Raw genomic sequence first — 26,804 nt, forward strand, 5'->3', positions numbered from 1 at the left:
ATAATTAAGTGAGAGCCATATGTACCCAAAGGCTTGCCTGGCCTACCCTTCAATGAAGCAAGTCCTGTTAATAAAAATACAGCCTCTGGGCTTCCCTGGTGGCACAGTGGTTAAGAATCCTCCTGCCAATGCAGGGGACATGGGTTCGAGCCCTGGTCCGGGAATATCCCACATGCCGTGGAGCAACTAAGCCCGTGCGCCACAACTACTGAGCCTGTGCTCTAGAGCCCGTGAGCCACAACTACTGAGCCCACGTGCCTAGAGCCCATGGTCCACGACAAGAGAAACCCCCACAATGAGAAGCCCGCATACCGCAATGAAGAGTAGCCCTGCTCGCCACAACTAGAGAAAGCCCGCGCACAGCAACGAAGACCCAACACAGCCAAAAAACAAACAAACAAATAAATAAATTTATAGAAAAAAAATCAGGCTTACCGTCTCGTTTTCTTATATCGAAAGTCACATCGTCCTGGATATATTTAGGAAAATCAGCAGAGAGGGACCACGTGTATAGAATGCTATACTCTGTATTTCTCAAAGTTACACACGGTGCTTATTTATGCAGACTCTGGTGGAATGCGTAAGCTGGTAGGAGGGGCTGCTTCTGAGACAGGACACCAGGGGGGCCAAGGCACAGCGTTCCTTCTCTTTGCTTATTCCTTGGTACTGCTTGCAGATTTAGCCCTGTTTATGTCCTACTTGGACAGAGAAACAATATAAGGGAAAACAAAGCAAAACAAACCAAAAAAATGGTCACCGTGGATATAGGTAAAATGGTGCCTCGCTGCCGGACTCCTCTGCCAGTCTTTAGTTGCAGAAAGATAACAAAATCCTCCAGTCCCTCCCAGCCCACTGGGCCTTTGTCCCACCAGGTCCCCCAAAGAGCCCAAATAGTGGCCTTGGTGACATGCAGTGTGGTGAATGTTATAATAGGGGTATGGCATATGTTGGGGTGGCCGGGGTTAGTTGCCCAGGCTCTGAGCTGGGCTGAGCCAGAGCCCAGAAGGAGGGAGAGCTTGGGGCATGCGGGGAAGGGGCAGTCCTGCTAGACAAAAGTGCAAGGTGGGATGAAGGTAAGGCTGACATGATAGGCCAGGTAATAGAGACCTTCATGGGTGTCCAAATGCCCTGGGCTCTCTCCAGGTGGTGATGGGAGCTCCTTCAGGGGCTTTTAAAGCAGGGGGTGGGAAAGAGGGGGTGCTGTGGTCAGATTGGAATTTCAAAGGATGACACTGGTGGTTACTGGGCTGGCTGAGTTGGAGGACTATTTGGAGGCAGGGAGACCAGTGGGAATGGCCTTCACCCTTCATCCCTGCAAGATATGATTGTGGCCTGACCTTAGACAGGAGGGCCATATCCTGAAGCAGTTCATTGCCCAAATCATGGGCTACAGTTGGGGCCTTGGTGTTCTTGGCATTTCTGGTCGTTTCGCATGGAACAGGACGCCCTCAAGAAGACGGAAAGCTGATGTTCCTCTTCCTGCGGCCTCTCTCGGCACGTAGAGCAGTGACAGCTGATGGGGCTCTAGCTCCCGACATGAAGGCCATCGTTTTGGACTGCAAAAGACCCTAGTTTCCTTTTGAGTAATTCAGGGGAGGTATGAGCTCGAGCTCTAGAGGGAGAATAGAAGACACTCTTCCCAGTTTGGCTCAAGATGAATTAGATACAAGTTGAAAAATGAACGCAGTTGGGCCAGTCTTGTTTCCTGAGTGCCGGAAACAGTTCATACCTATTGGAGCTGCTTTATGTAGAGGCAAGAAATGGTGAATAAAATGGCACCCTTGTATCTAGGCGCGACTGGTCTTTTTTTTCTTCTTTGGAGAGACAGATTCTTTGCTGTTGGTGAAGGCCCTTGAAGACTGAAGTTTAAATTCAACTGGAAAGTGGTCGCTGACATCCAGGGCCTGTAAAGAGAAAGGAGAGATAAATTTGGGAATTAGGAGACACTTTCATTTTAGTGATGAACGAATTCAAGCTGAGGGAGGCCCAGGATGAAATGCCCCAAGTCACCCAACAGGACGTGCACTGGGAGCATTGTCCCTGCACCAGTTCAGTCAGAAATTGAGGCAGGTCCTCAAGTCACGGAATCATAGACTTTGAGACTCAAGGTCCAGTGGCTCAATGTCAGATCTCCATTGGTGACCTGAACCACCACTGGGTGACACCAACCCATCCTCCCAGGACGGTGGCACAGAAAAACAAGACGACAGCTGTACCTTCTCTTCAGTCAACCCGTAAGCTTTCTGGAAGTCAAAGATGCTGTTTGATTGAGGAACAACAGAGGTGACAATCTCTTGTCCTCTAAGCACGATCCTGGAGAAGAAGGGGGAAGATAGTCACGTTAATCCACCCTGTTGATTTCTGAGATCAAACCAGGCTTCCTGCTTGACATCTAGAATGACTGAACCGCTTGGCACTTCACATGGAGTTCAAAAGTCCAGCCCTGGTTTTAGCTTGTGTGGAAGCTCAGGGCGGGCCACCCCAAAATATGCCACAATGGCATATTGATTATTTTGAATTAAAGTTACTTAAACGGCTAATGCAGTAGGGACACTGACCCTCCTGTCAGTCTCCCTGAAAGCAGGAAATAAATCTCCCCTGTGAATGAAAGATGCACTCCCTGCATCTGGAGGTAGAAGGAAGGACCAGCACCCTTATCCCCAGAGACAGGGAATTCAGGCCACGAAGACTGTGTGAACAAACCTTGTTACTTCTTTAATTCACTACTCCAAGCCCAAATTCTCTTTAGATTCTTCACTCATTGAGAACCCAAAACCTGAGTTTCTTTGTCCTCTCAATTCCTCACAAATGTATTGTTTTTTTGGTCTAAAAAGTATAAAAGCTGCCTGCTTTGACCACTTCTTTTTTTTTTATTTTAATTTTATTGGAGTATAGTTGATTTACAATGTCGTGTTAGTTTCAGGTGTACAGCACAGTGACTCAGTTATACACACATATATATATATTCATTCTTTTTCAGATTCTTTTCTCATATAGGTTATCACAGAATACTGAGTAGAGTTCCCTGCGCTGTACAGTAGGTCCTTCTTGGTTATCTATCTTATATATAGGGGTGTGTGTGTGTGTGTGTGTGTGTGTGTGTGTGGGTGTGTTCATCCCAAGCTCCTGATTTATCCCACATTCCCCCTTTGGTAACCATAAGTTTGTTCTCAATATCTGTAAGTCAGTTTCTGTTTTGTAAATAAGTTCATTTGTATCTTTGTTTTTTTTAATTAGGTTCCACATAGGAGTGATGTCATATGATATTTGTCTTTCTCTGTCTGGCTTACTTCACTTAGCATGATAATCTCTAGGTCCACCCATGTTGCTGCAAATGGCATTATTTCATTATTTTTTATGGCCGAGTAATATTCCACTGTATATATGTGCCACATCTTCTTCACGCATTCCTCTGACAATGGACGTTTAGGTTGCTTCCATGTCTTGGCTGTTGTAAATAGTGCTGCAGTGAACACGGGTGCATGTATCCTTTTGGATTATGGTTTTCTTTGGGTGTATGCCCAGGAGTGGGATTGCTGGATCATATGGTAGTTCTATTTTTAGTTTTTTAGGGAACATCCATACTGTTCTCCGTAGTGGTTGTACCAATTTACATTCCCACCAACAGTGTAGGAGGGTTCACTTTTCTCCACACCCTCTCCAGCATTTGTTATTTGTAGTCTTTTTGATGATGGCCATTCTGACTGGTGTGAGGTGATACCTCATTGTAGTTTTGATTTGCATTTCTCTGATAATTAGTGATGTTGAGCATCTTTTCCTGTGCCTTTTGGCCATCTGTATGTCTTCTTTGGAGAAATGTCTATTTAGATCTCCTGCCCATTTTTTGATTGTTTTTTTGACATAGAGCTGCATGAGCTGTTTGTATATTTTAGAGATTAATCCCTTGTCAGTTGTTCCATTTGCAAATATTTTCTCCCCATTCTGTGGGTTGTCTTTTTGTTTTGTTTATGGTTTCCTTTGCTGTGCAGAAGCTTTTAAGTTTAATTAGGTCCATTTGTTTATTTTTGTTTTTATTTTCATTACTCTAGGAGGTAGATCAAAAAAGATATTGCAGCGATTTGACCACTTCTTAGGTCCTATTTCTATGAGACCTCCATGTGCACAAATTAAGATTTGTTTCTTTTTCTCCTATTAATTGGTCTTGTGTCAATTTTATTATAGTCCAGCCATAAGAACTCAAGAGGGGTTGAGGCAGAAATTTCCCCCTCCATGACAGAGACCCTCAGGACAGTGCCTATGGTTGGGAAACAGGGTCAGCTCTGCGGTGATCTGTGGGCACCAGGGCAGTGTCCCTTGTGTGAGCAGGGAGCCCTGGCGGTAGAAGAGACATGGACATCACAGCACATTGCAGTGGCTTGCGTCCTGAAAAGATGTTCCCTTTGCAATTATTTTCACTTTTCCTGATTCAATTATGGAGAAAGGTTCTGGTTTATCTTTTTTTTTTTTTTTTTTTTTTTTGCGGTACGTGGGCCTCTCACTGTTGTGGCCTCTCCCGTTGCGGAGCATAGGCTCCGGATGCGCAGGCTCAGCGGCCATGGCTCACGGGCCCAGCCACTCTGCGGCATGTGGGATCTTCCCGGACTGGGGCACGAACCCGTGTCCCCTGCATCGGCAGGCGGACTCTCAACCACTGCGCCACCAGGGAAGCCCTCTGGTTTATCTTTCATGCCTCCCTAAGCTCCTATTTTGACCAAGAGAGAGCATTCTGCAGATGAGAGAATTAAGGTATAATGTAACATTGTTCGGTTTTCACTGGGCTTACTTTTACAATTATATTTTATTTATGGCAAGTGGTGCTGTTTTCTTACCTTAGCTTTATGAAATTTCCTTTTAAAATATATTTATTTCAGTAATAAATGAATAGATTTAAAGACAAATATAGAGAAAAACCATAGTACAGTTGCTTTGCGGTGATAACAGAAAATGGGGACGTGGTGGTTAAATGGAATCTAATGTATCCCAAGTGTGGTGATGCAGTTGGGGTCTGCATGGCCCCAGCTGACTGGCTGAAGAATGACAAGCTGGGTTAAACTGCCAGCCCATGACTGTCCAATGAGCTTTCCCCGATTCGGACCAGCTGACCTGGTTTCCTTTGTTTGCGACCAGCACCACCTGGTTAATTTTTAACTAATCTCCATAAGTAAACTCTTCGCATTTGGGTGGAGAGTTCTTTTGTTTTTTAAAGGTTTTTTTTCTTTTGATGTGGACCATTTTTAAAGTCTATTGAATTTGTTACAATATTGCTCCTGTTTGATGTTTTTTTGGCTTTTTGGCCACGAGGCATGTGGGATCTTAGCTCCCCAACCAGGGATCAAACCCCCTGCATCGGAAGGAGAGGTCTTAACCACTGGACCGCCAGGGAAGTCCCTTGGGTGGAGATTTCTTGAAGCCATCCTTTCAGACCCAGAGAGTCAAGAGCAGCATAGTTAAGGCTCCCCCATTTCAGACTTCTGCTAGTTCTGTGTGCCGGTGAGTCTGCAGATCACACTAAGCTCCCTGAGGCTGCTCCAGTGCCCAGCCAGCTCTGGGCATCTCGGCCTGTCCACTAGCACTCAGCACATGGAAAGTGTTCAATAAATATTTGCGCACAGAACAAAGACTGGAATTGAGGCCATTTCATCTTCTCCCCTCATATGCCTTTTTACAAACCGTAAAAGATATATACTGTTACGGAAAACATAGAAAATTCAGAGCAGCAAAACAAGAAATTAATGTTTAAAAAAACACATTGTAATCCTGCCACCCTTTGGCATACAAGTGCGTAATACTGGGGGTCCTTTAGTAAACACCTTTTTTAACCTGTTCAGCCACCCCATCTAATCCATCTTTCCCTGGGATTCACTGTTCTTCTGCTCCATTACTTTCGATCACCTCCCTCTCCTCTGCCAGGGAAAAAGAATGGGACCACAGAAGGGACTTGACCTGCCCAAGGCCACACAGCTGGCATATGCAAGTGGGCGAGTGGGTGAGTGGCCCTCTCCAACCAGCTTTGCTGCAGCCCCTCACAATGGGATGGAGGGGGCAGGTACCCAGGAAGCTCAGTCTCCTGTAACTTCTCACCTTGGTTTTACTTCCCCCAGGGCCAGGGCTGTTTCCACCTTGGGGAGCAGAAGTGATGATGTCTGCAGAGGGCGCACCAGCCCTGAAAGCTCTAACAGGAGCAGAGGAGGTCACGGGATGGGAAAGAAAATCAGAACTCAAAACTAGAGAAATGGAAACTGTCTGCTTGCAGATGGCCATCTCGTGCAGACTGAGCTTGGGGAACAGCAACCACTCCTGGGAACAGGGCTCCTAGGGACTTTCCTGCCTGTGGTGTCCGCTGTGGATGTGCCAGTCATGAACATTCACACGCTTCAGGTCCCCCCCTCACCTCCCTCCTGACTTAAGGAGCAAAGTTGAAAGCTGACTGAAAATCTCCAGGGAGGCTTTACAAATACCAGAGAATGCTATTACTTAAATGTATATATTTGCATTCAGAAATGTGTAGGAATTCCTTGGCAGTCCAGTGGTTAGGAGTCGGCGCTTTCACTGCCATGGCCCGGGTTCAGTCCCTGGTCAGGGAACTAAAGTCCCACAAGCTATGAGGCACAGCCAAAAAAAAAAAAAAAGTGTATAGCAAAAGCATTAGAAGTGTAAATTTCCTTGCACTAACTAGTCTCATTTTTAGACTTTTACCCTGAGGAAATCATAAATAAACACAAAATGCATATATAGGGGCTTCCCTGGTGGCGCAGTGGTTGAAAGTCCACCTGCCGATGCAGGGGACACAGGTTGGTGCCCCGGTCCGGGAAGATCCCACATGCCGCAGAGCGGCTGGGCCCGTGAGCCATGGCCGCTGAGCCTGCGCGTCCGGAGCCTGTGCTCCGCAACGGGAGAGGCCACAACAGTGAGAGGCCCGCGTGCCGGCAAAAAAAAAAAAAAGCATATATAGGATGTTCATTTCAGCTATGCTTTTAATAGCAAACCCTTGGTAATAACCTAATGCCCAGTGACAGAGGACTGAGTGAGTAAACTGTGGTATGTCTTTGTGATGGAATAATTGACAGCCAATGAATATATTGAGCATTTACCATATTCCAGACATTGCATGTGAAGGTTTATATATGTTACTTTGTTTAGTCTTCATGTATGAGTGAGGCACTACTACAATCTCCATTTTACGGGAAAGGGAACTAAGACACAGAGAGCTTAAGTCTCTTGGTCCCAGACATATTAAGTGGTAGAGCCAGGATTTGAACCCAGGCCCGTCTGACAGCAAAGCCTGCTAAGCTACAGTGACCAAGGCCACCATATATGGCCACGCAGGTTGCATACTGCACAAAGTACCCAGTGGAGAAGCTTAAAGTCTATTTAGGTTCAGCTCTCCAAGCCAAGAGCTTCATCTGCCCAGAGGGGGCCACCGAGCACTGTGTGGGCTAGCGATGGTCTGGCAGATGCCTCCTACCTGTCATAGGCACAGTTTGTGCTCTTCTTGATCGTGGTATCCTCTTGGTCCCTGATCAGCCAAATGAACTTGGGGTCGGTCCTCAGGCGGATGTTCTTCCAGGCCTTCTTGGGGACGTAGCTGCAGCCGGCATTGAAGTCACCCATGAAAATGAAATTCTGAAAGACAAGATGCGAAACTGTCACCTGTAGGCATTGTTGTCGAATGCTTTCAGGCAGAACTGATAGCAATGACTCCATCTCGCACACCCAATAAACGACGAGTTCTATTATCAGCTGAATTGTGTCCCCCCAGATGCATAAAATTCATATGTTCTAACCCCCAGTACCTAAGAATGTGACTGTATTTGTAGGTGACCTTTAAAGAGCTAATTCAGGTGAAATGAGGTTATATGGGTGGACCCTAATCTGATGTGACTCGTGTCCTCATAAAAAGAGATTAGGACATAGACAGAGAGGGAAGACCAAGGAGAGAGGCCTCAGAAGAACCAAACCCTGTTGCCGCTTTGGTCTTGGACATCCAGCCTTCCAGAACTGTGAGGATATAAATTTCTGTTGTTTAAGCCACCCAGTCTTTGGTACTTTGTTACGGCAGCCCTAGCAAAATAATAAAGGGTCTTAATTTCATTTTGCTTTTTAAAAGAAGAGGCCACAGTTTAAAATTGAGTCACAGTTCTGATGAGTATTTGACAGGCGAGTATGACAAGGGAGTGTGTCCTCGGTGGGAAGAAGGTTGTTTGCTGTAGCTGCTCCCTCCTGTTCTTAGTCACCAAATCTCTCGAATTTGGGGTGCAGATTTAGGTGGGGGTGGAAGAATCCAGCTCAGTTATTCCCTCACTTCTTTTGTCTCTGGCTTAAACTACTGTAAGGTATAAACATATGAATGACTTGATGCCTTTTGTTTGCAAGCAGGGAAAATGAACTCGGGTGGTATATTTGACAGCTCTGGCACTGCTCTTTCTCTCCTCTTTTGAAACTAGGAACTTACTCCTGTGGAAATTTTGCCTATTGGGGAAGTGAGAAGAGGCCTGAGTGGGGGGTGGGGGGGGGTGATAGAATGAGCTCTCCGCCTCTGCCCCGAGGCCACCATCAGAGCATTCTATCTTGGAAGTGTTCTTCCTTGCAGGGCTCTTGAAACAGAATTTTAATATTCCTCAAGAGGAAACACAGATTTCCTTGTTTGTGCTATTGTTTGGCACTGTTGCTAACTTTAGAGTTTTCGTCAAAAACATTTTATTTTGACCTTGGGTATCATGGTTTTCCCTGAGGTCGGTGGGCGCAGTTGAGGACAGGATGTCATCCTTAACCAGAGTGTCAACCAGCTTCTATTAATATAGGCATGATTTATTGAGCATTCACTGTGTACCAGGCTCAGCGTTAAGCATTTTCTAAAGTTTAATTTAAATCTTAGAATAAACACCAGGAGGTAGAAGGAAACTTTGACAGCCCTGTGGAAAAAGGATAGAGGGGTAAAGTGACCCACTGTAGGCTATTGAACCCTGATGAGCCTCACTGAAGGCCCCTCCCTCAGAGCACAAGAGTTTCCCCTCTTGTTCATTTTTGTGCCACTGATGGCTCCCCACTGCCTGGCACTTAACAGATGCTCAATAAATTCTTGCTGAATGAATGAGTGGAATTTATAATTTTAGGAACAAATGAGTCTTTCTCTTGCCCTGCTTTTTACAAATAAGTAACGAAATATACCCCTTGGGTGCGCCATGCCCCAGCTCTGTGTCCACACTTTATTTGACTGATTTTGCACTTAGAGCAGCAAAACTGAGGAGGAGGAAGGGGGTCACTGGAGTCATATCTCAAAAGGAGAAAAGAGGAATGAGGAAGAGCCCTCTGAAGCACTTCCATATTTGCCAAGAGCTTTCATAGGCCTCGCAGACACAGGAGGTGGCATCCCTGTTGTCCACATGAGGAAATAATTGAAACCAAGAGGGATGGTGGATGTATTCCCCTTCTGTGAGAATAGCACCCCTAATTTCTTTGGGAAACCATCTCCCTCCTCCACCTTAGTCCATGAGGTTGGGGTAAAGCTGAAACAGACTTAACCAATCAGAGCATCTCAACCACCTGATCACAGTGATTGGTTCACGGACGGACATGTGACACAATCATAGCCAATGAGACTCAATCCCAGGGTATTTGTTGCATTGTGGGGGCAGAACATTTGTCAGTTGCTCTGGAAGCTGCTGGCAGCTATCTTACCATCCCAAGGGTGGAGCCAGCCTGAGAATGGAGCCCACCCAGGGGAAAGGAAGGTCAAGAGATGGAGAGAGAGACAAGACAAGTTCTGATTACCTTGTCTGAGCCCTGTGTCCATCTATGCCTGAACCAATAAATTGCTCTTCCTTTTCATGAGCCATTTTGAGATTCTGTCACTTGTAGCTGAAAGACTCCTGACCTCTCTTTGTCTTACTGTTCTCACTGGTGAAGTGGGAATGATCAAAATAGTTATCTCCTCAGGCTATTGGGAGGATTAAATAAACTTGTCCATGTCCAGCCTTAGCACAGTGCCCGGCACCAGGTACTCATTCGCTCAGTGAATGTTGGCAGCCATTATTAGTGGAGCAGTGTATGAATTCCCAAGGCCCCCGTGGATGGTACCCAGGCAGATTCAACAGAGAGATATTTAGGGCTGAGGAAAGGCCTAAAATGAGACTCTAAAGTGGTGGTGGTCTGCACAGGCCCTGCGTCCTTGCCCTCCCTCAGAGCCACTCATGCCTCTCAGGGACCAGATTCTGCCCCTGCTAGATGGGCATTCAGCAGACACAGAGGGTCATCACCTCCGCCTTCCAGCGACGTTTCACATCCATATAGACATCAGCCAGCTCGTCAATCTCTTTAACGGATGTCTCAGGGGTGGTGTGCAGGGGAACAATCACGAAGTCCTTGACAGCTGAGGAAGAGGAAAGAGGCAGAGGTCACACGTTTCCTCTGGCGAGATTCCACGAACACTGCTTGAGGGAAACAGGCTGTGCCCCCAAAAGGCACGGACTGTGTCATCTGGGGCCCCCCATTTCCAGAGGGTCCAGTGGTTGAGATTTGAATGATCTTAGGGTCATAAGGCCGCTCTTCTCAGCACACGAAAGCCTCTTTTCTCCAACTCGCCCTGCGTGGCTAAGAGAAAGCTGGTAGACAGTGTTCCTCACCGGCATTGTGGGTGTTTTTATTTTCTCATTTTAAAAAACCCTGTATTTTCTATTTTTTAAAAATATGAAGGCTGTTTGGCTTTGTACTAAGAAAAAAATGTTTTTTCTAATTTAAAAAATTGAGGCTTGTCAGTTTATACTCCTTTTGTAATCAGAAAAAAAAAAAAAAAAGCCTGGAAAAGTTTATTTAAAACATAAAGTGGTCCTTTGTGGAATGTCTGAAAACCTCGCCCACCAGGAGGGACTGAGGGAGCCTGAGAGAGGGGTGGGCGTCTTGCCCATCTGTGTCGTTCTGAATACCTCCTCCTCGGGCTTTCCCTTGTTTTGTGCCTGGGTCCTCACTCCTACTCAGGAGCAGGGGGCTGTTGAGTGATCACTGCTCAAGTCCCACAGCAGGGAGCCGGGACTCAGACCGGCAGCCTGTCTCCAGGACCACACCCTGGTCCAGCAGCCTGTCTCTCACTCTCCCCCACACTCCTCCTCTCCACTCCCCAACCTCTTTTTGGTCCCCTAAACACCCCAGCTCCTTTCCCACCTCTGAGCTTGTATGCTCACTGTGCCCTCCTCCCTCCAGAATGCCTTTCCACCACCTCTCTGTGACTGGCTTCTTCGGGTCACAGCCACTGTCACCTCCAAGGGGCCATCCCTGATTGCCCTGTCTAAGGTGGCCCCTCACCCCGCTATTCAGTGAACCCTGCTTACTGCCTTCATGCTCTGAAATTACCTGCTTAGCTCCTTAGTTTGGCCCACTGGAACCTAAACTCTGTGAGAGCAGGCTTATCTGTCTTGTTCACCCTCTTGGCTCCAGCACCTAGCACCGTGCCCAGCACATTGGAAGTGCTCAGAAATGTTTGTTGATTGAATACATGAATGAATGAATGAGAGAATAAATGGAGGAAAGAAAAGATAGATGAATGGCCAACTCCTTCATCTTTAATCCCAAACAGGCAGGACATAAAGACATTTCCTTGGGCAAGATAGAAGACTCCAAACATGACACAGCTGTAGTGCCATCCCAGCCGAGGTGGGAGGGAGGGGTAGGGAAGGGTGGAAGCTCCAGACAAACAGGTTTGTTCAGCAGTTCACAAAGGCTGAGGACTCTCTCAGAGAAGAAATAATGATTTGGTGGGGAGGGCCTCTCCTAACACTGCCAGGTGAGCTAAGTGTGAGTTGTGTACATGACAAAGACAATTATTGAACATGCTCTCTGAAAGGCATTTCTTGCCCTCAATAGCCCCCATCTCCTCATTTTTTTTTGTTTTTTGTTTTCCTACTGAGAATTTCCTACTATTCTCCCATGTTTGTTTTCCTGAAATACTCTGCCCCTGAGCTAATTAACCCTCTGCCAAAATAGTGAACTTCATAGTTCAAGATGTTAATATTTGTGTAGTATAGATATAGGTGTTCATATGTACAGCTCTGCATATATTTATTTGGTCATTATCTGTCTCCCTCGCTGCAACATAACTTCACAAGGGCAGGGACCTTTCGTCTGTCTTGTCCAGTGCCCAGAACAGAGCCTGACATGTAGTGGGTGTTGAAAAATATTTGATTCTATATAGTTCCAGTCTATAAACCAAATTAATTTTTGACCGTCCATTGAGGGTTGCATGGTGGTAAAAAGTGTGGGCTCCCGAGATGCCAGTTTGAGTTGCAACCCTGGCTCGTCCACTTCAATAACTGCTGGGTGACCTTGAATAAGTGACCCCATCTATTTGAACCTCAGTCTCTTCCAGTGTAAAGTGGAGATAATCCTAGTTGCTACCTTGCAGGGTGTTGCAAAGATTACAGGAACCTGACGCTAATCAGGGATCAATAATTGTTAGTGACTAATACAAGTACTATTGTTGTCAGAGATCAGGGTGCAATCTTTTGGATTTCCTCTCCATCCCCAGTCTGTGCGGGAGATTGCTCAGTGGGTACTGGAGGGACAGTGTGATTCTAGGTTGGGAGATCATCTTTGCTGGCCATTGCTCGAATTTTTCAAATGAAGGAATAGCTGTACTTGATTGGGACTAAGGGATTTTTGTAAATAATTTCCATCAGCCTAAATGCTCCAAAGAGAGTAAGGTTATCACTGATTTAAGAAAGTGGCTTCTTAGCTGAGGAAGTCTTGAGTCGTGGCATTCTGAGAACCCAGCCTAGTGTCATCAAACTATACTGCATCCTCTACATTCAAGGGTTAGAAGTTCTTAATGGTCATCTCAAGCCTGATGCCTCACTAAAGGTGCTGCATAAACCCTGGGATCACAGCCCACACTCAGGACTGCTGCCCGTTTATGGGATCGCTGGGGATATCAGGGGTGAGAGGGGCCTGTGGGTCTCACCGGTGTGGGGTGACTGGAACCAGACCACAAAGGGTTCCCTGGAAAATACATCTGCATCGCCAGCCTGGTAGTCATGGTAGAGGTAGCTTGCTTTCACAGACACTAGCTTTTCCCTAGAAGAAAAAAAAAAAGAAAGTCCTCCCAGATGAGTTGGTTGTCTTCTTCCTTCTTTCAAGAAGCAGAGACGTAGGTTCTCACAGCTCTGTTGGCCTCCCCTGCAGGCTTGAGCGCTGGAAGGGATCTTTTGCCTGAGAACAAGGCTCAGTCGAGTCTTCTCAAGGACCAGAGCCCTTTGGGAGCTGAAGATCTGAGCAATACTAGTTATCTAGGGAACTCACAACTTAAAGGTCAGATTCAAAACAAATTATTAGTACGAAGAAGATGAGAATATTAAGTCCCAGAGCAGCCATGCTGGGCAACTCAGGTTTCCATCACCAGCCAGGACTTAGCCATGAAGAAAAAAGAACTCTTCACTCTCCTGACCAGGTCACTGAGTCAACCAGTAGATTAGTTTTGAAGAGTTAATACTTTGCATCAGCCCTGATTTTGACAGCAATTATTTTGATCAATATTGAAAACTGGTTAGAGATCCAAATTTGGTTTTAAAGGAAAGATTTTGATTCTATTCACAGTCATAATTGATAAGTGAACCATGTTCCAGCAAGCATAATTTATACTTACTTATAGAGAAAGGCATACTGTTCTTTGTATGTGTTTCTTCCAAGACGAGAGCTAATCACATAGTTATATGTTTTGCCTCTTCTTGAGTTTCTGGAAGACAAAAAAGAGTTTACATTTCATCTTAAAGAACAAACATTTCTCTACTGCCTAGGTTCCCCTCCTTCCGGTCTGCCTCTGTATCTCCCGTGACATCATGTAGGAGGACTTCTGTTCATCATAAGCTTTGAGTCTCATAAGAAGGACCACCACCATTGACTGGGACTGTAACATCTACCAGGATCTTTACAGCCATTATTTCTTGTCCTTATAAGGTGGGTACTATTGTTACTCCATTTTTATAATTTGCAAGTACAAAGCTGGGATTTGGACTCAGATCCTACTCACCCCCAAATCCACCTGCTTTGGCCTGTACCTGTGGGACACCACTGAGACCATGAAACACTGTTCTGGCCCGTGGCTGGGCTGCACCTCATACTTCCTGGTGGAGTATACCTCACTAGGTCACCCTGTCCATGCACCACTCCTGAGCATTTATCACATGCAGGATTCCCAGTAACATTTTTTTGGACATTCTTTTCTGCTCTGAAAACCCCCCAGGCATTTTCTCAGAAGTCCTGGAACTATGATTCCAAATCAGCTATTGTTTCTGTCCTGGGGGCTGAGGATATTGTCATGAAGTCCCATTGATCCTACCCCTCACCCTTATCAGGGAAGCTTGACTCTCAGATGTGTTTGCCAAACTTGCTGATAACTCCACCCTGGGCAGAGCCTGACGCGGTTCTACTTCATCTTCCCACGAGAAGATCTGGGGCATGTCTAAGCTGTGGCGTACTCTCAGGTTCCATTGGAAAAAAGGAGAATGTTTAGGGGTCAACTTAGACCCTACAGAAATTCCTGGGAATGAATATTCTAAGGCAGATCTGGTCATGGGAGCCCCAGGAGTGCAGACAGCAGATTCTGCTGGGCTTCCAGTTTGGGAAGGCTGGCCCTGTCCTGAATCTAGCCTTGCCGAGTCCTGGGTTGGCAAACTACTCGCAGTGACTCAGCTGTGAAAGGAGAAGGGCCCCTCCTGGCTTACAGGGAATTAGGAGACAAACAGGCCTGGCTCTGCCTGGAGTCCATGGCACAGTCTAGGGAGGTTGGGGAGAACCGAGACCACTGGAGGTGGCAGGACTTAATCCAGACCAACTGCGGGCAGGTGCCTGGAGCCCCCATCCCCTCCATCCCTCATAATTCTGAAAACTGGCCAGGGCCACTCCAAGGACGGGTGAGGGGGCTCAGAATAGAGCATTGGCCTTGGAGACAGACACGACCCAGGTTCAAAAGTAGGTTTGGCCATTTACTGGCTGGGTGACCTTGAGCAGGTCCCTGCTCTCTGTGCCTCAGCCCCTCAGCTATAAGGGAAGCAGTAACAGTACCTACTCTACAGGTTGTTGTGGGGAGGAAATGAAATAGCACATGTAAATTGATTAACAGGATGCCTGGCAACTGTGATACCCTGGTTAGGGTGTTAACGGTAGCTGTTTCTTACGGCCCTCTGGACCGTCACTTGCCATCACAATTCCCTTACTTTGACGAGTAATGAACATCCCAATGTTTAGTCGCCACTGCTCCATACCAGGCACAGCTCAACCACTTACATGGATGATTAAATTTAATTATCGCCACATCCCAGGAAGATGGTGGGTTCTATTATTATCTCCATTTACAGATGGGGAAAATGAGGTACAGTGAGGTTCAGTAACTTGCCCTTTGTGGCAAAGCCAGAATCCAAACCCAGGTGGTCTGAGCTGAGCGTAGGTGCCTAACCCCTGGGCTACACTCCCTCTGTCATTGTCAAGAGCAGACTCAGAAACAGAAGACCTGGGAGGCTAAAAAGGAGACACACTGCTCCAAGTCTGAGGTTTCAGATGAGAAACTGAGGCCCAGAGTGGGTGGGTGCGGTCAGTCCAAAGAGCCCTGTGTGTGAAGGAGAGAATCCAAGGCTCTTCCTCCCCAGCCTAATGAGGCTGGATTGACCATTCATTTCTAAAACACAATGTGAGTTTTCCTAATTATAAAAATAGTATAATAATGGCCAGATATCACTGTTTTTTCAATCTGAATGGGGGGGTACATAGCTGTTTGTTATCTCCTCTGTGCTTTTAACTATGTTTAAATTATATCATAAGAAAAGGGAAGGGGGAGTGTAACATGCTCATTGTAGAAAATTCGGAAAACACATAGAAGCAGAAATCACATTAAATTCCTTGTAAATTTGTACCACTGTCCACATTTTGGTTCATTGCCTTTGAATCTTTTATATGTTTTTTATTTCGTTTTGCTTTTTTACAGAATTGAACTTGGTACCTATTGTATACTCTATTGTTTAATCTTATATCTACAAAAGAAACATTATATTAGAAGTTTTAAGAAATTAGTGTGTCTCAGAAGTAATAGACAGGGGCCCTTGAATATGCATTTTTAACTCACTCTGGGGTGATTATTCTTTGAGAAATAAATCATAAATATAACCCAATATCATTGAAAGCTATTCGAGGACATTCATTTATAAAATTTTAATTTATAGAGTCAATTCAGAATTTTTGTCAAATATTCAAATCATACAGAAGTATATAAAATAAAAAGCAAATGTTCCCCATTTTCTTCTCACACCCCTTCCACAATGGTCCTCCAGTCGTACCCACCACCGCCCCAGAAGTAACCACTAATAACAGCTTGAGCACATCCTTCCTGTCTTTCTTTTATGCTGACGCAAACTCAAGCACACCCTCATTCATATATGATGTAGTGTGACTACTAAAACGGGCTCTTCTACCTACAATTCTGAGCTTGCTTTTTCCCATATATGGTAGCCATTTTTCCATGCTAGAATATTTAGCTCTAACCTATTCTGTGGTAACCATGACTTTTGATCGCTACATGATATTCCAGCCTGTGGGTATATCATGATTACATATTTGCGCTCAATCTTTTCTTTGTAACAATACTTCTCAGCTCAGCCTCTAGTCTGTTTCTTTCATTTCTCTCGGTCCTGACTCCTCACGCGTTTCCCTCTTTTGCTTTATCATGTTAAAACTAGCTGGTTGGGGCTTCCCTGGTGGCACAGTGGTTGGGCGTCCGCCTGCTGATGCGGGGGACGCGGGTTCGTGCCCCGGTCCGGGAGGATCCCACATGCCGCGGGGTGGCTGGGCCAGTGAGCCATGGCCGCTGAGCCTGCGCGTCCGGAGCCTGTGCGTCCGGAGCCTGTGCGTCCGGAGCCTGTGCTCCGCAACGGGAGAGGCCACAGCAGTGAGAGGCCCGCGTACCGCAAAAACAAAAAAAACACTAGCTGGTTGAACGTTCTCAGGACCACGGTTAATAAAGTTGAAAGCCTGGGCAGTGTTGGCCACGTGACCTGGTAGTCTGGGCCAGTGCTGGCTCTCACGCTAGTTTCAGTTCCCAGGGACTTTCAGATGCCCTTGCACCTGGCTTTGAGCCGACAGTGTCCAGGGGCCCTGTCTTTACCCGTTCAGTCTCTCCAGCAGTGTGGGACAGATTATGTTGTTGCTGTCCTTGATTTCCATCAGGAGTATGATGTCACAGCGTTTGATGACCTGCAGAGAGAGAATTCCCAGGGTTGTGAGGCCATTTACTACAAATAATGAAATCTTCTATTGGGCACTTACTATAACATAACATACTATGTTACTATTTTTTTTTTAATTGAAGTATAGTTGATTTACAATGTTGTGTTAATTTCTGCTGTACAGCAAAGTGACTCATATATTATACATATATATATATATATATACAATTATATATATATATATACAATTATATATATATATATACAATTATATATATATATATGTATAATTGTATATATACAATTATACATATATATATACGTTCTTTTTTTTAGACTTTCTTTTTAATATTCTTTTCCATTATGCTTTGTCCCAGGACATTGACTATAGTTCCCTGTGCTATACAGTAGGACCTTGTTGTCCATCCATTCTATATGTAATAGTCTGCATCTACTAACCTCAAACTCCCACTCATTTCTCCCCTCCCCTCTCCCCCTTGGCAACCACAAGTCTGTTTTTTATGTATGTAAGTCTGTTTCTGCTTCATAGGTAGGTTCATTTTTGTCATATTTTAGATTCCACATATAAGTGATATCACATGGTATTTGTCTTTCTCTTTCTGACTTACTTCACTTCATATGATAATCTCTAGTTACACCCATGTTACAGCAAATGGCATTATTTCATTCTTTTTTATGGCTGAGTGGTATTCCATTGTATATATGTATTCAATACCACATCTTCTTTATCCATTCATATGTTGATGGATGTTTAGGGTGTTTCCATGTCCTGACTATTGTGAATAGTGCGGCTATGAACATAGGGGTGCGTGTATCTTTTTGAATGATAGTTTTGTCTGGATATATGCCCAGGAGTGGGATTGCTGGATCATATGGTAATTCTAGTTTTACTTTTCTGAGGAACTACCGTACTGTTTTCTACAGTGGCTGCACCAATTTACATTCCCACAACAGTGTAGGAGGGTTCCCTTTTCTCCACACCCTCTCTAGCATTTGTTATTTGTAAACTTTTTAGTGACGGTCATTCTGACTGGTGTGAGGTCATACCTTATTGTAGTTTTGATTTGCATTTCTCTAATAATTAGCGATGTTGAGCATCTTTTCATGTGCCTATTGGCCATCTCTACGTCTTTTTTGGAGAAATGTCTACTTAGGTCTTCTGCCCATTTTTCGATTGGGTTGTTTGTTTTTTTATTGTTAGGCACTATGTTTTAAGTATCAAACTGGGTGCTTTGTTAAATTAACTAACTTCTCTGAAATAAATGATGGACTCCCTGAGGTAAGTACTATTATCGTGTCCATTTTAAAGACAAAGAGCCTGAGGTTCTTTCTGGGAAAGCTGAGATAGTATCCAAAGTCACCCAGCTAGAAAGTGGCTGAGGCAGAATGTGAACCTAGGCAACCCAAGTCCAGAGCCCAGGGTCATGACCCCTGCACGTCCTACCTCTTGGCTTTGCTTGAATAATTACAATAATAATAATAGTAAATATTTATTAAACCCTTAGTAGGTGAAGAATACCAGGCTGGATACTACAGAAATAAAGAGGTATAATTATAATGTTAATAACTGTAAGAGATAACATTTACTGTGAGCCTACTCTGAGCCTCATCAACCCTATCAGATTTTTAGCTCATTAAGCATAGGAGGTAACAAAGCTCAGGGTGATTGAGTAACTAGTTTAAAGTCACACAGCTGGTATAGGTGGTAGAATAGGATTTGAACTCAGGTTAACATGACCGCAAAGCCCAGCATGCTAAACTATTAAAATACAGTTCCGCCCTCAAAGACTCATTATCAGTGAGAGTGACAAATGCAAAGAACTAGCTACAATGAGAGGCAAATGAAAGTTGTGCTAAATAAAAGTCAGAGCTGTGAGAATGTTGAGGAATAATTAATTGCATCTGCCCAGAGGATCAGGAAAGTCTCCAATGAGGAGGAGGCATTTGAACAGGCCCTGAGAGGTGAGGAAGAACTTAGTAAAAATGCAGGAGAGGCTCCTTCAGGACGAGCAATAACCTGGAAACCAGGGTGCAGACCAAGTCGAAGCCCATTAGAGACGACAGGGACCTTTGTGTGTATGGGGTCGTGGTGGGCTGGAATTTGTTGCTGAAGGACAGGGTATCCCCAGCGTTAATTTCGTCCTCTCCAAAGACATGGAGCGGGGGGAATATGCCACTGGTCCTGTTTCCAGAGCACATGTATGTTCCAGTTTCCTCTCCAAGAAGGGCATAGAAGAGAGAGCCACCAGCACTGGCCTGTGCAGCCATTAAGAAGTGCTGGGGGCTGAGAATGCACCTGTGTAGCGACAGAGGAGGAAGACTATGTCCAAGTCTGGATCCTTCCATCAGTAGGCTTGCATTATATACCCTGAGAAAGCCATAATTCAAAAAGTGTCATATAGGGCTTCCCTGGTGGCGCAGTGATTGAGAGTCCGCCTGCCGATGCAGGGGACGCGGGGGTTCGTGCCCCGGTCCGGGAAGATCCCACATGCCGCAGAGCGGCTGAGCCCGTGAGCCATGGCCGCTGAGCCTGCGCGTCCGGAGCCTGTGCTCCGCAATGGGGGAGGCCGCAACAGTGAGAGGCCCGCGTACCGCCAAAAAAAAAAAAAAAAAAGAGTCGTATAGCACAATGTTCACTGCAGCACTATTTACAATAGCCAGGACATGGAAGCAACCTAAGTGTCCATTGACAGATGCATGGATAAAGAAGATGTGGCACATATATACAATGGAATATTACTCAGCCATAAAAAGAAACGAAATTGAGTTGTTTGTAGTGAGGTGGGTGGACCTAGAGCCTGTCATACAGAGTGAAGTAAGTCAGAAAGAGAAAAACAAATACCGTGTGCTAACATATATGGAATCTAAAAATAAAAAATGGTTATGAAGAACCTAGGGGCAGGACAGGAATAAAGACGCAGACGTAGAGAATGGACTTGAGGATATGGGGAAGCTGGGACAAAGTGAGAGAGTGGCATGGACATACATACACTACCAAATGTAAAATAGATAGCTAGTGGGAAGCAGCCGCATAGCACAGGGAGATCAGCTCAGTGCTTTGTGAGCACCTAGAGGGGTAGGATAGGGAGGGTGGGAGGGAGACACAAGAGGGAGGAGATATGGGGATATATGTACATGTATAGCTGATTCACTTTGTTATACAGCAGAAACTAACACACCATTGTAAAGCAATTATACTCTAATAAAGATGTTAAAAATATATATATAGGCTTGCATTTCATGGCATCAGCCTTGCAGGGTTCACCAAGGAGAGCTGGGTGCTGGTCATCCAGCCAGCCTGCTGATTTAGTCACTTATCACTGTCAGATCTTTCTGGAAGACATTTTAGAATATGTATCAAAAGCCTTAAAAAATGCATTAATCCTTTGGTCTAGTTTTCCCACTTTGAGGAATGTTTTCCATTGTAAAAAGGTATCTACTACTTCTCTACACCTCAGTTTCCTCATCTATAAATTGGCATAATAGTCATTCCCTCACAGGATTGCTGGAGGACAGATGGATACTTAGAGCAGTGCCAGACATATAGGAGGCAAACAACAAAGCATTGTTATTATTATTACTTACACAGATCAAAGAGGAAGATGCATTGCAACAGAAAAATTGGAAACAGCCTAAGCATCCCCAAATAGGAAAGCATTAAATGAAACATGTTGCAAACACAGCATAAGGCATTAAAAGTTGTGTTTTAAAAGAATATGAATAACATGTGAAATACTTCTCATATAAAAGCAGAATACAAAACTGATGATATAGGGTGTCTCCATGCTGCAAAATAGAAAAATGCCCATAACAAAGTTACCCAAGTACCAACAACTGTTGTCTTCAAGTGATAAGATACTTCTTTATATGTTTCTGTATTTTCAAAATAGTCCATAATGACTTTTTAATTTAATAAAATTAATTTGTAAATTATGTTTATAATTGAAAAATTATACCTCTATAATTTTAAAAAATTAAGCTGTTACTAAGAAAGAAAATTGCTTTATGAGGAAGGAATTGTGGGTGAAGAAGTGATGGCCAATATTTATGAAGACATGACAGGTGTGATCATAGCTTATTTAACATAAGTTAAATGAGTTGTCTTATATAAAGCGTCTACAGTGCCTGGCATATAGTGGGCTTAGCGAAGTCTTTATAAATGCTAGCTCTTATCATGGACTCATTACATTTTCACAATAACCCCGTGCTGCATTTACATTTCACAATAACCCTTTCTTGCTGAAAGGCACGGGGTGGGGGGCTCAGGGAGGAGAAAGGCCTTCTGGAGCCCGGCGCACCTGGCTGCCAGGTGGAAGCTGAACCCAGGGCTCCTGGCGCTCCCACCACAATGTGGTGCCTCTGGGATTTTCTAAGGTAATAAAACCCAGAGTCCTGGGAAGGGTTTTAACTCCAGCATCAAAAATAAATTAACCTCTAAATAAAGCGAGTCAACTGCCTCCAGAGGAATGTGAACACAGTCCCAAGACATTGGTCAGATTACCCAAGGAAAGTCTTATCTAAGTGGGGAGAAAGATTAGAATTGGAAGTTGGGATAAGGTTGATGGCTGGAGGGGGAGAGAACGAGGAAGAAGCTCACGTACACACACACACACACACACACACACACACACACACACACGCTACCTTCACCCTAGGGACTAACTTCAGTTAAATTCCTCCTGAGTCTCTTAAAGTCTGAAAGCTGTAGAGAGAGTGTGAAGGGTGTCCAGCGATCCTTCTGACAGGAAAGGGGGCTCACCTTCACAATGACATCCATGGCATTACAGTTTGCCTTCTTGGATTTCCCAAAGGACCTCACATTAAAGGAGCAGATCCTCAGGGCCAGGGCGCTGTGGGTGGAGAGGAGAAGCAGCAGGGTGGCCAGCAGCAGAGACATCCCGGGCTCCCCTGGCTTCAGGGCTTGAAGAGAGGACAGCAGTGTCTGGAGAGCAGGCTCCTGGCCACTGCCTCAGGCTCGGCTGACTTGTTTGGCTGACTTGTTAAGTCTGCAGATAACAGGAATTACTGGATTCCTTGTTGCTGTTTTCACTCCTCTGAGGAACTGAAAATCATGGGTTTCATTCCTCAGGAAAATGAAGGAAATGAGCTAGTTTTTGGGATCCCTTGTTTTTGTCACTCGGGTAAGGAAACTGGTCAGTTGAATCTAGGCACCAGTCTCTGCAAAGTCACTCTTAACCCAGCTGGAAGCCAGCTGTGACATCTGGACATCTCTACTGTGGTCACATACCATGTACCTTCTCATGGAAATTGATGAACTCGGAAATGGTCCACCCCAGAGGGCACCTGGGGTGTGGAGCCTTCTGCAGGGGGAAGGGGTGGGGCAGGGTCAGTGGGAAATTCTGCCAGATTTTCTGCAATCACTGGGATTTGGCAGCTAGCTATCCCTGGACACACCCAGATTCCAGCTCACCAATGACCCTGATGGGCATAATTAAGATAGAGTCTGGTTTGTTTCTTTTTAAATTTAATTTAATTAATTAATTTGTTTGTTTATTTATGGCTGCATTGCATCCTCGTTGCTGCGAGCGGGGGGGGGGGGGGGGGGCTATTCTTTATTGCATTACATGGGCTTCTCATTGTGGTGGCTTCTCTTGTTGCAGAGCACAGGCTCTAGGTGCGCAGGCTTCAGTAGCTGTGGCACGTGGGCTCAGTAGTTGTGGCTCGCAGGCTCTAGAGCACAGGCTCAGTAGTTGGGGCACATGGGCTTAGTTGCTCCGTGGCATGTGGGATCTTCCCAGACCAGGGCTTGAACCCATGTCCCCTGCATTGGCAGGCGGATTCTTAAGCACTGCTCCACCAGGGAAGCCCCTGGCAGGCAGATTCTAAACCACTGTGCCACCAGGGACGTCCAAGTCTGGTTTGAATTACATAATTTTTAAGGCAAGTTTTGTTGTGTACGGTTTAACATACCAAGTACTCGCAGTGTGTTGCCAGGAAAAGCAGTTGCTTGTCTGCTGGGATGGGTCTAATACCCTTGCACTTAAACCCCTGGAGAGATCCATGATTCAACCCGTATTACTTAATGTTTATGAGAGAGAGTTGTGTGGCCCCAAGAAAGGAAGGTTTTGCAAGAATTGTAGGATTTCAGTCCAAGTAAAATAGCTTTTAGAGATTTGGGCAGGAAAATAGGAAGTTCTGAAAAGCAAAAGAAGTTTGTTTTATATGGATAAAATCCAATCAAGTTATAAACCCAAGTAGGATTTGCAGACTTTGGCAAGGAAAATTCTTCTGCAAAGAGGGGAGGTAATGAGAATAACTTGAAACCAAGCTTTGGGATCTCCGGACTACCCCCTCCTGAAGTGATGGGCACGTGGTCACAGCCACCGGAAAAAGTGTGCAAGTATCTCCAACATACATCCAGTCAGCATCCTGGCTGAAGCCTGTGGCCAAGTATACCCAGGCATTCTCAGGAGATAATCCCAAGTAGTACATGAAAGGAAGTAATGGCTTCCTGAGCTCATGGAGATGTGAATCTCCCTCCTGGCCACAGCCCAGGCCTTAAGCCTGGTTGAATCACTGGTGAAAAGCTGGTGGTGACTGTCCTCCCTGGCGAGTGGGCATCTTCTGACCAGAGGAAGATTTAGAAGTCAGTGTGGTACACATTTTTTGTGTCTTTCAAGAAGGAATTTGTACATATGTGGTTTTTATGATCTTGTAACATATGAAAGATTTTGACCTATTAAATTGGCAATCTTGAAATCCCAACATAAAATGTGCAATTGAGGGAATCTTTTTATTTTATTTTATTTTATTTTTTATATATATATATATATATATATATTTTTTTTTTTTTGCCGTACGCGGGCCTCTCACTGCTGTGGCCTCTCCCGTTGCAGAGCACAGGCTCCGGACGCGCAGGCTCAGCAGCCATGGCTCACAGGCCCAGCCGCTCCGCGGCATGTAGGATCTTCCCGGACCAGGGCACGAACCCGTGTCCCCTGCATCGGCAGGCGGACGCTTAACCACTGCGCCACCAGGGAAGCCCTTGAAGGAATCTTTTTAGATTTGTAACTTTAAGTTGAAACCTTACTAAGTTTCTGTACAGTTCTGGAACATTTATAAGAATTTTGAGTTAACAGTGTTTTATAAGTTTAATTTTTTTAGACTTAGAATTATTTAGTATTAAAAAGGGTGGCTTTTTTGTTAGTTCAGAAAACTGAAGAACTTTACAAGGAAATAGGTGTATAAAAGAAGTTTAACATGTTTGTAAATGGGTCCATAACCTTTATGGGTAATTATTTAAGTTTGTTGGATGTAGAATTGCCAGATTTAGCAAATAAAAGTACAGAACACTAGATCAATTTGAATTTTAGATCATTCATATTTAATTGGGCATCCTGTATTTTATCTGGCAATACCAACTGGACTTAAAAAAGGAATATACACTTTTTTCTTAGGTTTATTTATTATTTATTTATTTTATTTATTTTTGTCTGCGTCAGGTCTTAGTTGCGGCACGCAGGCTCTTCGTTGAGGCACATGGGCTTCTCTCTAGTTGTGGCTTGCAGGTTTTCTCTTCTCTAGTTGTAGTACATGGGCTCCAGGGCACGTGGGCTCCGTAGTTGTGGCACGCAGGTTTCAGAGCACGTGGGCTCTGTCGTTTGCAACATGCAGGCTCTCTAGTTGAAATGCGCCTCCCCTGCATTGTAAGGCGGATTCTTTACCCTGGACCACCAGGGAAGTCCCAGGAATAAAAACTTTTATAAGCTGAACTTAAAAGCATGACACTGCCTAAGGCAATAACCACCCTGCCAGGGTCCTGGGAAAAGTTTTAATTCCCAGCATCAAAAATAACCTAAACTAGGGCTTCCCTGTTGGCGCAGTGGTTGAGAGTCCGCCTGCCGATGCAGGGGACACGGGTTCATGCCCCGGTCCGGGAAGATCCCACATGCCGCGGAGTGGCTGGGCCCGTGAGCCATGGCTGCTGAGCCTGCGTGACCGGAGCCTGTGCTCCGCAATGGGAGAGGCCACAACAGTGAGAGGTCCACGTACTGCAAAAAAAAAAAAAAAAAAAAAACCTAAACTATAGGATGAGTGAGTCAATTAATGTTTTTGAATTTTTAAGTTTGATAATTTTTTTTTAAAATAAATTTATTTATTTATTTTTGGTTGTGTTGGGTCTTTGTTGCTGTGCGCGGGCTTTCTCTAGTTGTGGCGAGCAGGGGCTACTCTTCCTTGCGGTGCATGGGCTTCTCACTGCGGTGACTTCTCTTGTTGCGGAGCGCGGGCTCTAGGTACGCGGGCTTCAGTAGTTGTGGCACATGGGCTCAGCTGCTCCACAGCATGTGGGATCTTCCCGGACCAGGGCTGGAACCTGTGTCCCCTGCATTGTCAGGCAGATTCTTAAGCACTGCGCCACCAGGGAAGCCCCAGGGACATCTTTTAAATTTGATAATTTGAATATTAATTTGAAAAATAAAGGAACCTCTGATTAGTGGTTTCTGTATATAGAAACTGCCCTTGAGGACTTCAAAAAAATCACATGAACAGAAGGAAGAGATTGACCCCATTCTGTAATTAGCACATTGACTGCATGGACTTGAACTTTTTTTAAAAAGTGCCTGGATTCTGGAAGTAAAATCCTAAGAGTCAAATTTAACTGAATCCAGCTAAGTGCAGGGGCTTTGATGAGTGCTTTCTGTTTCATCTCACTTAACACTCCCCCAGGTCCTTATTTTGGTCCCTCCATTTTGCAGATGAGTAAACTGAGGCTTGTGCCCAAGGATGCACAGCTAGCATGTTGCAGAGCTGGGATTCGATCCCAGTCACTCTGACTCAGGGTCAGCCTTCTCCCCCACCAAACCAGGCACACCACACCTCACCTCAATGAGAAATCTGCAGGACTTCCCTGGTGGCGCAGTGGTTAAGAATCTGCCTGCCAATGCAGGGGACACAGGTTCGAGCCCTGGTCCGGGAAGATCCCACATGCCGCAGAGCAACTAAGCCCACATGCCGCAACTACTGCGCCTGTGCTCTAGAGCCTGAGAGCCACAGCTACTGAGCCCACACACCGCAACTACTGAAGCCCTCACGCCTAGAGCCTGTGCTCCACAAGAGAAGCCACCGCGGTGAGAAGCCCGCATACTATAACTAGAGAAAGCCTGCGTGCAGCAATGAAGACCCAATGCAGCCAGGCAGTGAGGAGATAAAAGAGAACTTCCACTTTGTATGGTATACACTTGGGTGTTGTTTGAATTTTTTTTTTTTAACAAAAATATGTACTTGTTCAGTAATTAGAAAAATAAAGTGCTAAAAGCTTTTTATTCTTTTAAGCTGATTAAACAATGCCCATGCCAGCACATCCTTCTGTGCCAACTTAGCCTCAGGCAGCTCTCACCCTGCCCCAGGAGTGACTGATAATGTGAGGGGCTGGACCGACAAGGCTGCACTGGTGGCCCAGGGACAGCAAAAACCCTCTGTTCCTCCTTCTGTCGGGCTTCCTTGTTGGGAATTGGGAGTTTGAGGCCATCTCTTCCGGCAGCCTGGAGCCTGGAAGGAAAGGCAGGCACTCACCTGACCCACATTGAACACTCTGAGGTGTCCTTCCTTCTGCCATTTAGTGGC

At 45.2% G+C, this 26,804-nt stretch overlaps 2 protein-coding genes across 3 annotated transcripts in view; one reads left to right on the forward strand and one right to left on the reverse strand.

Moving 5' to 3' along the window:
• ABHD6 (abhydrolase domain containing 6) overlaps window positions 1–26,804 on the forward strand; it is a 111,019-nt gene that overhangs the window by 8,968 nt on the left and 75,247 nt on the right. For both annotated transcript variants that reach the window (XM_029241781.1, XM_029241782.1), the window contains one exon: window positions 13,782–13,941. The gene's annotated coding sequence lies outside the window, so the exon portion shown is untranslated. The remainder of the gene's footprint in view (window positions 1–13,781; window positions 13,942–26,804) is intronic.
• DNASE1L3 (deoxyribonuclease 1 like 3) lies at window positions 1,743–22,440 on the reverse strand. The gene is made up of 8 exons (XM_029241785.1): window positions 21,979–22,440; window positions 17,138–17,226; window positions 13,631–13,720; window positions 12,950–13,062; window positions 10,257–10,369; window positions 7,466–7,623; window positions 2,217–2,313; window positions 1,743–1,904 (listed from the first exon to the last, which is right to left on the reverse strand). The coding sequence occupies exons 1-8, from the start codon at window positions 22,114–22,116 to the stop codon at window positions 1,788–1,790; spliced, it is 915 nt and encodes a 304-aa protein (XP_029097618.1). The 5' UTR covers window positions 22,117–22,440; the 3' UTR covers window positions 1,743–1,787.

Source organism: Monodon monoceros, unplaced genomic scaffold (assembly GCF_005190385.1).
Source record: "Monodon monoceros isolate NGI ecotype Baffin Bay Population unplaced genomic scaffold, NGI_Narwhal_1 Super_Scaffold_3, whole genome shotgun sequence".
In the NCBI taxonomy this organism is placed as follows: domain Eukaryota; kingdom Metazoa; phylum Chordata; class Mammalia; order Artiodactyla; family Monodontidae; genus Monodon; species Monodon monoceros.

Coding starts and splice junctions, on each gene's coding strand:
- DNASE1L3 (XM_029241785.1), bottom strand. CDS start 22,116: ATGTCTCTGCTGCTGGCCACCCTGCTGCTTCTCCTCTCCACCCACAGC. Junction 13,063..13,630: donor CAGTATGCCTTTCTCTATAA/GTAAGTATAAAT, acceptor TTTTTCTTCTAG/GGAAAAGCTAGTGTCTGTGA. Junction 2,314..7,465: donor ACAAACTGTGCCTATGACAG/GTAGGAGGCATC, acceptor CTTCTTCTCCAG/GATCGTGCTTAGAGGACAAG.